General features: G+C 46.4%; 1 protein-coding gene across 1 annotated transcript in view; it reads right to left on the minus strand.

Moving 5' to 3' along the window:
• Window positions 1-14,379, minus strand: part of SUCLG1 (succinate-CoA ligase GDP/ADP-forming subunit alpha) — a 79,944-nt gene that overhangs the window by 49,554 nt on the left and 16,011 nt on the right. The window contains exons 2-4 of the mRNA XM_040335498.1: window positions 12,079-12,182; window positions 9,200-9,316; window positions 5,826-6,038 (exon numbers count right to left, since the gene is read on the minus strand). Coding sequence (XP_040191432.1) covers window positions 5,826-6,038; window positions 9,200-9,316; window positions 12,079-12,182 — 434 coding nt within the window. The remainder of the gene's footprint in view (window positions 1-5,825; window positions 6,039-9,199; window positions 9,317-12,078; window positions 12,183-14,379) is intronic.

Here is a 14,379-nt window from a genome sequence, read left to right on the forward strand (position 1 = left end):
CCTTGAGTGGCTCAGTCAGAGCCCAGGCTTGAACCCGATTTGAGAGATGTGAAAATGGCTGTGCACTGACGCTCCCCATCCAACCTGATGGAGCTTAAGAGGTCCTGCAAAGAAGAATGGGAGAAACTGCCCAAAAAGAGGTGTGCCAAGCTTGTAGCATCATACTTTAAAATGACTGATATTGGTGCCAAAAGGAGCTTCAACAAAAGTATTGAGCAAAGACTGAATACTTCTTGTACATGGGATTTTTTTTGTTCTTTATTTTTAATAAATTTGCAAAGATTTCAAAAAAACTTTTCATGTTGTTATTATGGGGTATTGTTTGTAGAACTTTGAGGAAAATAATGAATTTAATCCATTTTGAAATAAGGGCTCTTTCACACCGAGCGCCCGTACAGGTCCGTCTGTCAGTTTTTTTTTGCGGACCTGTACGGGCGTTCTGTGCTCCTCTATGGAGCCGCGGATGTCAGCTGTGACATGCCCGCTGACAGCCGACCCGCCAAAGTGTGACGGAGGAAAAACCTACTTTTCCTTCCGTCTGGCGGTTCGGATCGGGTGAACACGGACATACGGTCCATGTTCATCCGCCCCCCCCCCCCATAGGAAAAAGACAGGGCGGTCCCTGCACAGTGTGCGGGGACCGCCCTGTCATCCGCCAGGCTCAGCGGGGATCAACAGAGCGATCCCTGCTGAGTAAGCGGAGGTGCACGGGGCGGATCATTACTGATCTGCCCAGTGCGAAAGAAGCCTTAGACTAACATAACAAAATGTGGAAAAAGTGAAGCGCTGTGAATACTTTACAAATGCCCTGTATATCCTTTAAAGTCCCTTGTAACAACAACTTAATAAATTGTGGATAGGTTATATGTAGGGTTGTCCCGATACCACTTTTTTAGGACCGAGTACAAGTACCGATACTTTTTTTCAAGTAGTCGCCGATACCGAATACCGATACTTTTTTTAAATGTGTCCCCAAATGCAGCCATGTCCCCCCAGCCATGTCCCCCACATATTCAGCCATGTCCCTCTAGCCATGTCCCTCACATATGCAGCCATGTCCCTCACATATGCAGCCATGTCCCTCTAGCCATGTCCCTCACATATGCAGCCATGTCCCTCTAGCCATGTCCCTCACATATGCAGCCATGTCCCTCCAGCCATGTCCCTCACATATGCAGCCATGTCCCTCCAGCCATTTCCCCCATACCTTTGCCGCCGAAAGCCGCCGCCGCATGGAGAAAATCACAGCATTCATTTGAATAGCTGTTTTGCCCGCACGTATAGACACTCCCCCTTGCTCAGGATTGGACAGATCACGATCACCCATCCAATCCCGAGCAAGGGGGAGTGTCTATACGCGCGGGAACACTACAGCTATTCAAATGAAAGCTGTGATGTTCCCGCACGCCGTTTAACCCATGCGGCGGCTTTTCGATGCGGCGGCAGCGGCGGGGGGGGGGGGGGAAGTATTCTATTTAGGTATCGGGGGTATTTGCGCGAGTACAAGTACTCCCGCAAATACTCGGTATCGGTCCCGATACTGGTATCGGGACAACCCTAGTTATATGGGATGTGAGCATATTTTGACATAATACCAATATCAATACAGTGTTAGAGGCAGGGTGGATATAAATCAATGATTTATTTAACCACTTAAGGACCAGCCCATGTACATATACGTCCACAATATGGCACGTACAGGCACATGGGCGTATGGGTACGTCCTCCCCTATTAGCGGGTGGGGGGGTCCGATCGGGACCCCCCCCGCTACATGCGGAGGTCGGGTCCGCTCGGGGAGCGATCCGGGACCACGGCGCGGCTATTTGTTTATAGCCGCTCCGTCGCGATCGCTCCCCGGAGCTGAAGAACGAGGAGAGCCGTGTGTAAACACGGCTTCCCCGTCCTTCACTATGGCGGCGCATCGATCGCGTCATTCCCTTTATAGGGAAGACACGATCGATGACGTCATTCCTACAGCCACACCCCCAAACAGTTGTAAACACATACACAGTGATCCCTAACTCCTACAGCGCCGCCTGTGGTTAACTCCCAAACTGCAACTGTCATTTTCACAATAAAGAATGCAATTTAAATGCATTTTTTGCTGTGAAAATGACAATGGTCCCAAAAATGTGTCAAAATTGTCCGAAGTGTCCGCCATAATGTCGCAGTCACGAAAAAAATTGCTGATCGCCGCCATTAGTAGTAAAAAAATAAAAAAAAATAAAAATGCAATAAAACTATCCCCTATTTTGTAAACACTATAAATTTTGCGCAAACCAATCGATAAACGCTTATTGCGATTTTTTTTACTAAAAATAGGTAGAAGAATACGTATCGGCCTAAACTGAGGAAAAAAAATGTTTTTATATATGTTTTTGGGGGATATTTATTACAGCAAAAAGTAAAAAATATTGCTTTTTTTTCAAAATTGTTGCTCTATTTTTGTTTATAGCGCAAAAACTAAAAACCGCAGATGTGATCAAATACCACCAAAAGAAAGCTCTATTTGTGGGGAAAAAAGGACGCCAATTTTGTTTGGGAGCCACGTCGCACGACCGCGCAATTGTCTGTTAAAGCGACGCAGTCCCGAACTGTAAAAACCCCTTGGGTCTTTAGGCTGCATATTGGTCCGGGGCTTAAGTGGTTAAATAAAATCAGGTTTGATTCAAATCTGTGACTATCATTCCTCTACAGGTGGCAGGGATATCACAATCTCCAAACAGATCTCTCAGTGAAGGAGCTCACGTGAAGGGAAGATTTTTACAAGTGGTATAAATGGAGAGAAAAGAAAAGGCTTCATAGTGCAGTAACGTAATAAAAATTGACGTATTTCCAATTGCTGGAAATAAATCACTGACATCTAAAAGGCTTTTGGCAACAAAGTGAAAAGTCCGGGTGAAAAAAAGTTTAAACAGCTTCGGAGGAACTTCGGGGAACGGAGCCATGCCTCCGTTCCCTGTTGATGCCCAATAGGGAGAAACGCAGCGTCGGGTGGAGCATCAGGAGCTGAGATGAGAAGGCATCTGTGATTGGCGGAACACAGAACAGAGGCGCTACTGGGAAAATTTGTGTTCCGCCAATCACAGGACACGCTGAGAAGACGGCGCGGCTTTGAAATCATGGACGCTCGCAGCAGACGGAGACTGTCACCGGCCTGCAAAACGTGAGTGATGGCACAGTGGGGGGGAAAGTGGGGGCAAGTGATGGCACAGTGGGGGCAAGTGATGGCACAGTGGGGGCAAGTGATGGCACAGTGGGGGCAAGTGATGGCACAGTGGGGGCAAGTGATGGCACAGTGGGGGCAAGTGATGGCACAGTGAGGCTTGAAAAAAGCCTGTTTCTGTCAGCGGTTGTTTCTGTCAGCGGTTGTTCCGGCTACCCCTCAGCTTCCAGAAAGACTAGTAGGAAGGGGGTAGTCTTATACAGCGAGTATATCCCAAAACCAAAATTTTTCCTGGAAAATTAGGGGGTCGTCTTATACGCCCAGTCGTCTTATACGCCGGAAAATACGGTACGTCACTGCACTATGAAGCCTTTCTCTTCTCTCCATTTATACCACTTGTAAAAATCTTCCCCCTCACGTGAGCTCCTTCACTGAGAGATCCGTTTGGAGATTGTGATATCCCTGCCACCTGTAGAGGAGGAAGAGGTGCACGAGTGAGCATTCCATCCAGCTGATGTGCCTGAATGATCTGTGGATCTGGTAAGCGGCTATTCACTTATTTGTTGAAGGATAAGATTGAAGGCATCCTCTTATTGGTTTGATCGGATTAAGCTATTTTTTCCCCAGGAAGGAACACAGCATGTGAGATGATCTCATAGGACTATATGCTCTCGAGCTTTAGATTGTATCACACAATTGATTATTTCATTCATTAGGACTCAGTCACCTGTATTTTACGGTTTAGGTTGCGCACTAAAATTGTTGTATTTTTTCATGTGTTTTTGAGCCTCATATTCAGGCTTTTATTTAGGTGCTGCACCACTATCAAAAACGTTATTTTCATTTCAGCCACGCAATCATTAATGCTTTGCATTCACAGGTGTGTTTTTTACATTACTTTTACTTTTTTGTATATCAGGGGTAGCGCGGATTGTTCCCGTTACACTGTGATCAAATACCACCAAAAGAAAGCTCTATTTGTGGGGTGGAAGAGAGGAAAGGACGTAAATTTTGTTTGGGTACAGCATCGCACGACTGCGCAATTGTCAGTTAATGCAACGCATTTCCGAATCGCAAAAAATGGCCCGGCCATTGGGCAGCCAAATCTTCCTGGGGCTGAAGTGGTTGATGGAACATACACTGGTGAAGAAGCAGCATACGTTGGTGTATGAGAGAAATCGTAACACAGGCATATGGTTTGAAAAAGCATTTCATAAACTAGAAGCTTATTTGTGACACTGGAAGTTTTACTTATAGCGTGGAGGAGATGATTTAAATATTTTTGGGGATTTGTAAGCACATTAACCACTTAAGACCCGGACCTTTATGCAGGTAAAGGACCTGGCCAGTTTTTGCGATTTGGCACTGCGTCGCTTTAACTGACAATTGCGCGGTCATGCGACGTGGCTCCCAAACAAAATTGGTGTCCTTTTTTTCCCCCCACAAATAGAGCTTTCTTTTGGTGGTATTTGATCACCTCTGCGGTTTTTATTTTTTGCGCTATAAACAAAAATAGAGCGACAATTTTGAAAAAAAAAATGAATATTTTTTACTTTTTGCTATAATAAATATCCCCCAAAAAGATATAAAAACATTTTTTCCTCAGTTTAGGCCGATACGTATTCTTCTACCTATTTTTGGTAAAAATTTATATATATATATATATTTAAGTTTATCGATTGGTTTGCGCAAAATGTATAGCGTTTACAAAATACGGGATAGTTTTATGGCATTTTTATTAATATTTTTTTTTTTTTTTTTTTTTTTTAATACTAATGGCGGCGATCAGGGTTTTTTTTTCGTGACTGCGACATTATGGCGGACAGATCGGACAATTTTGACACATTTTTGGGACCATTGTCATTTTCACAGCAAAAAAAGGCTATAAAAATGCATTGTTTACTGTGACAATTGCAGTTTGGGAGTTAACCACTAGGGGGCGCTGTAGGGGGTTATGTGTGACCTCATGTTTTTCTAACTGTAGGGGGGCGGGCTGGATGTGTGACGTCATTGATCGTGTTTCCCTATATTAGGGAACACACACTCAATGAAGCTGCCACTGTGAAGAACGGGGAAGGTGCGTTTACACACAGCTCTGCCTGTTCTTCAGCTCCGGGGACCGATCGCGGGACTCCGGCGGGTCGCGGGCGCCACGGCTGGGCACTTAAAGAGGACCTACAGGAACGTGCTTGTGCCCAGCTGTGCCATTCTGCCAACGTATATATGCAGGAGGCGGTCCTTAAGTGGTTAAATATTTGAATAGGAAGGTAAGTGGCGCTGCACTGATCCAAGTTTCCCATTTATAGTAAACAAGGTCGTTGTGCCCTTTTTCTGGTTTATTACTACAGTTGTGCATTTCCTCTACCATCCGGATCAGTAAGACCTTGTTTGTACTCCCACTAATATAGTATCATTTCCTGTAAAATGTTTTTCATTAGGAACCGCTTGGGCTACTAATATTGTGTGTCGATGTGCTCCCCCCCCCCCCCCCCCCCAATTATGTCAGATCCTCATAACATGCCCATATCAGGTCACTGAATAATCATGAACAAGCTACCTATGACTCCCCCCCCCCCCCCCCCCCAAATAAATAAATTAATAAAAAAAAAGCAATACCGTGTTTACAAAGTAATAAAAACTGATAAACTGATAACTCACATTGATGACTCCGGGACAGTTGGGTCCGATGAGCCGAGTGGTGGTCTGACGGAGTAGTCTGTGTTTGACCCTCACCATGTCCTGCTGGGGGATCCCTTCTGTAATGCATACTACCAGGGGCACCTCAGCATCGATCGATTCATGGATTGCAGCAGCAGCAAATGGTGGTGGCACATATATAACAGAGGCTGCGGCACCAGTGGCCACCTTTGCCTGTGATGACAAAACAAAGAAAAGTGGTCACATAACTGACAAAGATTAACATGGAACTAAACCCATAGAACCATGATAAAAAAAAATTATGTTTAGCAAGGAACATACCATATTTAACGGCGTATACCGCGCACTTTTTTGCCCTGAAAATCAGGGCAAAATCGTGGGTGCGCGATATACGCCGATACCCGCACTTTGTTCGAACCACTGCGCCAACATATACCGAGTGCTGTACTCGGGTACAGGCTCGGCTCCTCTCGCGGTCATGTCCTGTACGTCCTTTACGCTAGAGGACCCGAGCCCGCCCGACTATACCCAAGTGTACTCCGCTCGGTATATGGCGGCGCAGTGGTTCGAACACAGCGCGGTAAGCGGGGATGGCCGCAGAAGGACGCCGGACTGGACGAGGCCGCCGATGGACAAGACACCGACGAGGGGCATCCAAACTAAGTATTTTTTTTTTTGCAGGAATCTTCCTTCAAGTTCGGGGGTGCGCGCTATACGCCGGGGCGCGTTATAGCCCGATAAATACGGTACATTACACATGAATAATTATTCTACCATTATTAGTGGGTGCTGTAAATCTCCTCTAGCATTGCTCCCGTTTCTTCTTGCTGGAGGCTGACATTTTGCTGAAGCCCAGAGCCCCTGAACAGCAGTAAATCATAAAGCGTAACTGAACCCATGGATTTAATCGTTTCAAAAGACCGTTGAAATTGATCTGCAACCATGGCAGTTGCAGATCAAACAGCAGCAGCTTCCTTGGCTTTAAGAATAGGAGGTTTTATTCCGCTTTAAAGTGGTTGTAAACCTTCGTGTTTTTTTACTTTAGTGCATCCTATGCGTTAAGGTGAAAAAACACCTTGCAGTGTCCGGCCCCCCAGCCCCCCCCGTTTTACTTACCTAAACCCCGAATTTACGTTGGCGTGTCCTCCTCTTTACGGAGTCCCGGCTTTGATTGGATAGATTGATAGCAGCGCAGCCATCGGCTCCCGTTGCTGTCAATTAAATCCAATGATGCGGGCGAGGGGCCGAGTCATACACTCTGCATCTATGGACACTGAGTGTATGACTCAGAAGCGCGCCCCACTAGGTAACCCCCTCGGGTGAGATCTTCCCAGAGGGGGTCATCTAATGCGGGGGAGGAGCTGCCGAGGGCCCCCAGAAGAGGAGGTTAGGGGCCACTCTGTGCAAAACGAGCTGCACACAGGGGGCAAGTATGACATGTTTTTTTATTTTTTTTTGTTTTTTTTAAAACAAAGCTTTAGTATCACTGTAAAGCTGTCAGCAGATCGACCTCTAAAAATTCGGCAGTGCCTAAGAATAGAGAGCAACTGAGCATGTGCAGAGCAGGGTGAGACAGTGCATTACAGGATTTAACCACTTGATCACCGGGCCTATTTTGGCACTTCTCTCCATGTAAAAATCAAAATTTTTTGCTAGAAAATTAATTCCGAACCCCCAAACATATATTTTTTTTAGCAGACACCCTATGGAATAAAATGGTGGTCATTGCAACTTTTTTTCTCGCACAGTATTTGCGCAATAATTTGTCATGATTAAAAAAATAAAACAGTAAAGTTAGCCCAATTTTTTTGTAGAATGTGAAAGACGATGTTACGCCGAGTAAATAGATACCCAACATGTCACGCTTTAAAATTGCGCACACTCATGAATGACGCTTTAATTTTTTTTACAGGTTACTATTTTCGAGTTACAGAGGAGGTCTAGTGCTAGAATTGTTGCACACGCTCTAACGCACGTGACGTTACCTCACATGTGGGGTTTTAACGGTGTTTACATATGTGGGCGGGACTTGCATGCGTGTTCGTTTCTGCTACCGGGACAGGGGCGTTTTAAATTTATTTTACTTCATTTTTACATTTTTTTTTTTTTTTGATCACTTTTATTCCTATTGGGAAGTTTACATTACTTGTAATAGGAATGTGTGTGACAGGTCCTCTTTATGGAGAGATGTGGGGTCAATAAGACCCCGCATCTCTCCTCCAGGCTTACAAGCATGAAATCGGTGAAAACAAATTCACCGATCACATGCCAACAGCCGCGATTGTGGCTTTGTTTACTTCCAGGTACCGGGCGTGACGTCATAACGTCGCACCAGGGCCTCCGACGGTCATAGAGATGACTGGAGACCATCTGGTCACCAGTCATCTCTATGCTTCCCAGCAGCGCCGGCCGATTCGCTCTCCGGCCCCCGATGGCACAGGAGAGCCCGGAGAAGCACCGGATGGCGGCGGGAGAGGGGGGGGTGGAGTCCCCTCCCACTGCCTATAAGAATGATCAAGCGGCGGAACTGCCGCTTTGATCATTCTTATCGTGCACAGAATCGGCGGCTGAAGATGGCGATATCTGAATGATGCCTCTAGCTGCAGGCATCATACCGATATCACCGCACAAAGCCGAGGACGTGGTTAAAAACAGTATAGGCACTTATTTGTAAGGTTTTACATAGCTATACCAGCAAAAGGTGACAGCCTGAAGTGATCTAGCAGGACATAATTTGCCTAAAGTTCCACTTTAGCCGCTAGCCGACCAGCTCACGCAGATACACTGCAACAGATCAGCTCTCCTGCGCGAATTGCCGTACCTGTACGGTGGCTAGCGCAGGTGCTGTGCCTGCAGGTCGGGCAGACTCGATGTCCGCCGGTGACCCGCGATCGCCTAGCAATGAGATAGAACGGGAAACTGCCAGTGTAAACAAGTGGATCCCCGCTGTGACACGGGACACGTCCGATCTACTGTTCCCAGTGATCTCTATCGTGTCCCAGTGAGCCCATCCCCCCCTAAAGTTGGAACACACCCAGGGACAGTAAACCCCTTGATCGCCCCCTAGCGTTAACTTCTTCCCTGCCAGTGCATTTTTATAGCACTGATGTAATAATGTCATTGGTCCCCAAAGTGTAATTTGGGGTGAGATTTGTCATCCATTCTGCCAAGTGCAGCAGCAGCACCACCCACCCCACCTTATATTCCCTGAATCCCGATCTCCATCCAGCGATGACAGCAGGGGCTCCCTGGAATCTCCAACGGCGTCGCTGGGGGTCAGTGTCACTCGGTGCAGTAAAACATGGTGTATCCCCGCCTCCCGCGCAATAATCATCTCTTCAAAATTATTCATATCTTTGATGGGAATCTCTTACCTCTGCCACAGAGTTGAAGACTGGAAGACCGAGATGAGTGCTCCCACCCTTGCCAGGGGAGACACCCCCAACTAACTTTGTTCCATATTCCAAAGCCTGCTGGCTATGAAAAGTGCCCTACAGAAATAAAAAACAAACATTAAACACATTTCTAATATAAAATTAGAACAAAACCAAAATTCAAATAGTCTTAACATAATTCATGCATACAACAATAACAGTATCCTCAAAGGAGTCGCTGTGAATCTTGTCCAGATGAACCAAGTTACCACGGTTTAAATGTTCTTCAGTAGGGTTGTCCCGATATCGATACTAGTATCGGGACCGATACCGAGTATTTGCGCGAGTACTTGTACTCGCGCAAATGCTCCCGATGCCTAATCCGGATACTTTTTTATTTTATTTTTTTCGGAGTGGGGGCGGAGAGCGGGCGGGAACCGATCAGAGAGGAGACTGAGGGGGCAGCGAGGAAGGCGAAGTGGAGGGCGGAGAGCAGAGCAGTCCCCAGGTATGTATAACATCACACTGGAGGACAGCTGCTGCCGCCGTCTAGCTGATCGGCGCTCAGGCCAGGGAACATAACAGCTTTCATTTGAATAGCTGCTGTTCCCCAAAGCGCGTCGTCATGGCCCCTCCCCCCGTTGGGCACTTTTCCCAGGATTGGACAGGTGATCTGTCCATCAAAGTACCCGGACAAGGGGGAGGGGCCGTGACGACGCGCAGCGGGGAACAGCAGCTATTCAAATGAAAGCCGTTATGTTCCCTGGCCTGAGCGACGATCAGCTAGACGGCGGGGGAGACATGGCTGCATATGGGGGGGGGGGGGAACGTGGCTGCATATGGGGGGGGGGGGGGGGGGAGACGTGGCTGCATATGGGGGGGGGGGGGGGGGAGACGTGGCTGCATATGGGGGGGGGGACACAAGGCTGCATTTGGGGGACACATGGCTGCATTTAAAAAAAAAGTATCGGTATTCGGTATTGGCGAGTACATGAAAAAAAGTATCGGTACTTGTACTCGGTCCTAAAAAAGTGGTATCGGGACAACCCTAAAAGAAGAGTGCAGCCAATCTTTTCATTTGTATTTGGAGTGTCTGAAGTATAGGATGGGCCCCTGCGGGCATTTAGCACCCGATCTTTCATGAGACCCCAGTTCAGGGCTTGGAAGCAACGTACCCTGTACTTTTATGAAAGAACTTCTCCAATTTGCTCCCTTAAACACTGAAAAGGTGTCGGCATGAGAGGTGCAAAAAAAATGGCTTATATCCTGTTTTACTATAGAGGTCCATGATATTACTGAGGTTTACCAAGCGATCCCAGGAAAGCTCAGAATCCCAAATACCATGAAGAGAGGATCTAGAACAGTACAGGAGCATTTTTTGAATGATTTGGGATCCTCATCTCTCCCAGTGATCCTGCGAGAAAGCCTGGTGACCTGACCCTCAGATAAGCTGGGGTGTACGACAGGCGTTTTCTTTCAATTGGGGCTTTTTCACACCAGAATGGTTATGTGCAATCTGCTACAGGTGTCAATATAGTCCCAAGAACAAGTGTGTATGTATGTATGTATGTATGTATGTATGTATGTATGTATGTATGTATGTATGTATGTATGTATGTATGTATGTATGTATGTATGTATATATATATATATATATATATATATATATATATATATTATATACGGATCGGCAAACCACGTGATCCGCACAGCTCCGCTGCTGCCTCGACCATAGGAAAGGCCGCGGCTTTAGCCTAGCTTCCGGAGCGGCAGCCATCTTGGTCCACCCAGCGGCGGCCTAGGTGAGCCTAGAGCGGCACGCTGACGTCATCACCCGGCCTCAACTGCTCGTATTCGGCCGGCTTCTCTGGTAAGACTAAGCAAGCACTAATCGATCTATACCGTGGGGGGGGGGGGGGGGGGTGTCTGTGGATATTACAGTGGGGACTATATATGGTGGTGATCCTAAAAATGTATGTGCGTTATAATTTATAGAAATTAGTAGATTCAATCGATATAAAAAAAAAAATATATCGAAATCAAATTTTAGTAATCAGTAACAGCCCTAATTATATTATATATTGTTTATATATATTATAAATTGTTTTGTTTTTTTCCCCAATATAGTCGCTCTTTGTTTATAGCGCAAAAAAAATAAAATAACTACATGAGGTGATCCAATACCACCAAAAGAAAGCTCCATTTGTGAAAAATATATATATATATATATATATATAAAGTTTTAATTGGGTACAGCGTCGTTCGACCGCGCAATTGTCAGTTAAAGCGACACAGTGCCATATAGAAAAGAAAATGGCCTGGTCATTAGGGCGGTTAATCTTTCTGGGGGTGAAAAGGTTAAAAAGGAAAAGCCAGACAGACCGATCTCCCTATCTGATAAGAACATGTACAGTTTTCCAGCCCGCTCTGGTCTCCTTATCCCCTGTGTCAGTCAGGGGCAGCTGCAGGAGAAAGCGCTGGACAATGGCTGGCAATGCCCGGGAGAGGGGACATCACCCATATCCCAACCATTGTCAGAGCTCCCTCCTCTACCCAGCAGCTGGCTGATACAGGGGGCATGATTATGTGATCGGCATGGAGCTGCCTAAAAATAAGCAAGTACGGTATACAGATTTTTTATACAGGTTAGTCAACACAGGTGGGGGGGAGGGGGCAGCTAATTTTTAAGGGTAGTCCCGTGTTAGACAGGAATTCTACATCAAGAATGAATCTATAGACCAGAAAGAGGTTTTATTCTGAATACCCAACATAACACACCAATGCATGCGTTTCTGAGGTCACCCTAGTTCTTAGAAATAGGACACGACCTTTGGGGATGATCACACTGAAAGGGTTGGAGTGGCTAAAATGATACAAACCTGTTTTCCAGTGAAGCCCTGGCATATTACTTTAGTGTCCTTATCAATGTACAAGTGTTTCCGGGAGGCTGTATAGGAGTTGTGCCTTACTCCATTCTGTTGCACTGCAAGACAGAAAAAGAAAAAAATATGAATGGACAAGTTTTACAAATTCTCACTATGCACTTCTGTTCAGATCACTTCTCAGCCAACGTCTCATTTATACAGTGAAATGACCAGTTATGGAAATTTGCAGAAAAAAACGAACGAACAGATACTGATTTCTAGTGCAACCCCTACCCTGCACCGATACCTTTGCGGTGCTCTTTGAGTCCATACAGAATGAATGGGCTCTAATGGCAATTCAAAAGAATCGCACGTGATTTCAACAGGATTGCAGTACGATTCCTGTCCAAATCACATGCAGCCTCCCCCACCGCTCCTGTGTAAACGCAGCTTTGTCATAGTGACTTCAGCCTGGGTTCACACGGGAGTGGCGGGAGAAACTGCATGCGATTATTTTCAGTGCGATTTGAGCCAATTCATTATGTATGGACTCAAATTGCCTGCAAAAGGTATCAATACTCGCTGGTAAAAAAAAAAAAAAAAAAAAACTAACAACCCAGTTTAAAAGAGAAATGAAAAGGCGCGCGCAATATATGTACGTGTGTGTGCGCGCGCACACACACACACACACACACACACTACTTCAAGGCGACTTCTACCCATAGATTTCAATGGACATCGCCTCCAAGTCGGATCACTGTCTTAAAGCGGGGGTTCACCCTTAGAGGGCACTTTTCCCCCTTAGATTCCTGCTCGTTTTCTCTAGGGGAATCGGCTATTTATTTTAAAATATGTGCAGTACTTACCCGTTTACGAGATGCATCCTCTCCGTCGCTTCCGGGTATGGGCTTCGGGAATGGGCGTTCCTTCTTGATTGACAGTCTTCCGAGAGGCTTCCGACGGTCGCATCCATCGCGTCACGATTTTCCGAAAGAAGCCGAACGTCGGTGCGCAGGCGCAGTATAGAGCCGCACCGACGTTCGGCTTCTTTCGGCTACTAGTGACGCGATGGATGCGACCGTCGGAAGCCTCTCGGAAGGCTGTCAATCAAGAAGGAACGCCCGCTCCCGAAGACCCATACCCGGAAGCGACGGAGAGGATGCAGCTCGAAAACGGGTAAGTACTGCTCATATTTTAATACAAATAGCCGATTCCCTTAGACCGAACGAGCAGGAATCTAAGGGGAGAAAATTTTTTTTTTACAAATGGGTGAACTCCCGCTTTAACTGAAGCAACTTTACAGAAAGAGAAAATAGTTTTCTCAGGCAAATCCCTCCCTCCCACAAAGCCGATTATTCTGTGATTGGCCACAGCCAAAGTCGCCTGGTCCTGGAGGCAACTTGAAGTTGCGTTGCAAGTTGCGCCAAGTTGTGCTGAAGTTGCCTTGCAAAGTCACGCTGTAAGTCAGGTTGCCCCTGTGTGAACCGGCACTAAAGGGAGTGCTGCTGATCTCAGCTTGTTACCTGTATAAAAGACACCTGTCCACAGAAGAAATCAATTAGATTCCAATCTCTCCACCATGGCCGAGGCCAAAGAGCTGCCCAAGAATGCCAGGGACAAGGTTGTAGACCTACACAAGACTGGAATGAGCTACAAGACCAATCGCCAAGCAGCTTGGTAAGAGGGCAACAACAGTTGGTGCAAATAGAAACACAAAATGACTGTCACTCGCCCTCGGTCTGGGGCTCCATGGAAGATCTCACCTCATGGAGTTTCAAGGATCATGAGAACGGTGGAGAATCTGCCCAGAACTACACGGGAGAATCTTGTCAATGATCTCAAGGCAGCTGGGACCATAGTCACCAAGAAAACAATTGGTCCAACACTACGGCGTGAAGGACTGAAATCCTACAGCTCCCGCAAGGTTTCCCTGCTGAAGAAAGCGCATGTACAGCCTGTCTGAAGTTGGCTAATGATGACCTGAGGACCAGAGGAGAACTGGGTGAAAGTGTTGTGGTCAGATGAGATGGGGGAAAAAAAAAAAAAAAAAAAAAAAAAAAAAAAGGGGGGGAGCTCTTTGGCATCAACTCAATTTTGGAGGAGGAGGAATGCTGCCTATGACCCCAAGAACACCATCCCCACCATCATACATGGATGGGGAAACATTATGCTTTGGGGGTGTTTTTCTGCTTAGGGAACAGGACAACGTCACTGCATTAAAAGGGACAATGGACAGGGCCAAGTACCATCAAATCTTGGGCGAGAACCTCCTTCCCTCAGCCAGGGGATTGAAAATGGGTCATAGATGGGCATTCC

Source organism: Rana temporaria, chromosome 1 (genome assembly GCF_905171775.1).
Source record: "Rana temporaria chromosome 1, aRanTem1.1, whole genome shotgun sequence".
NCBI lineage: Eukaryota > Metazoa > Chordata > Amphibia > Anura > Ranidae > Rana > Rana temporaria.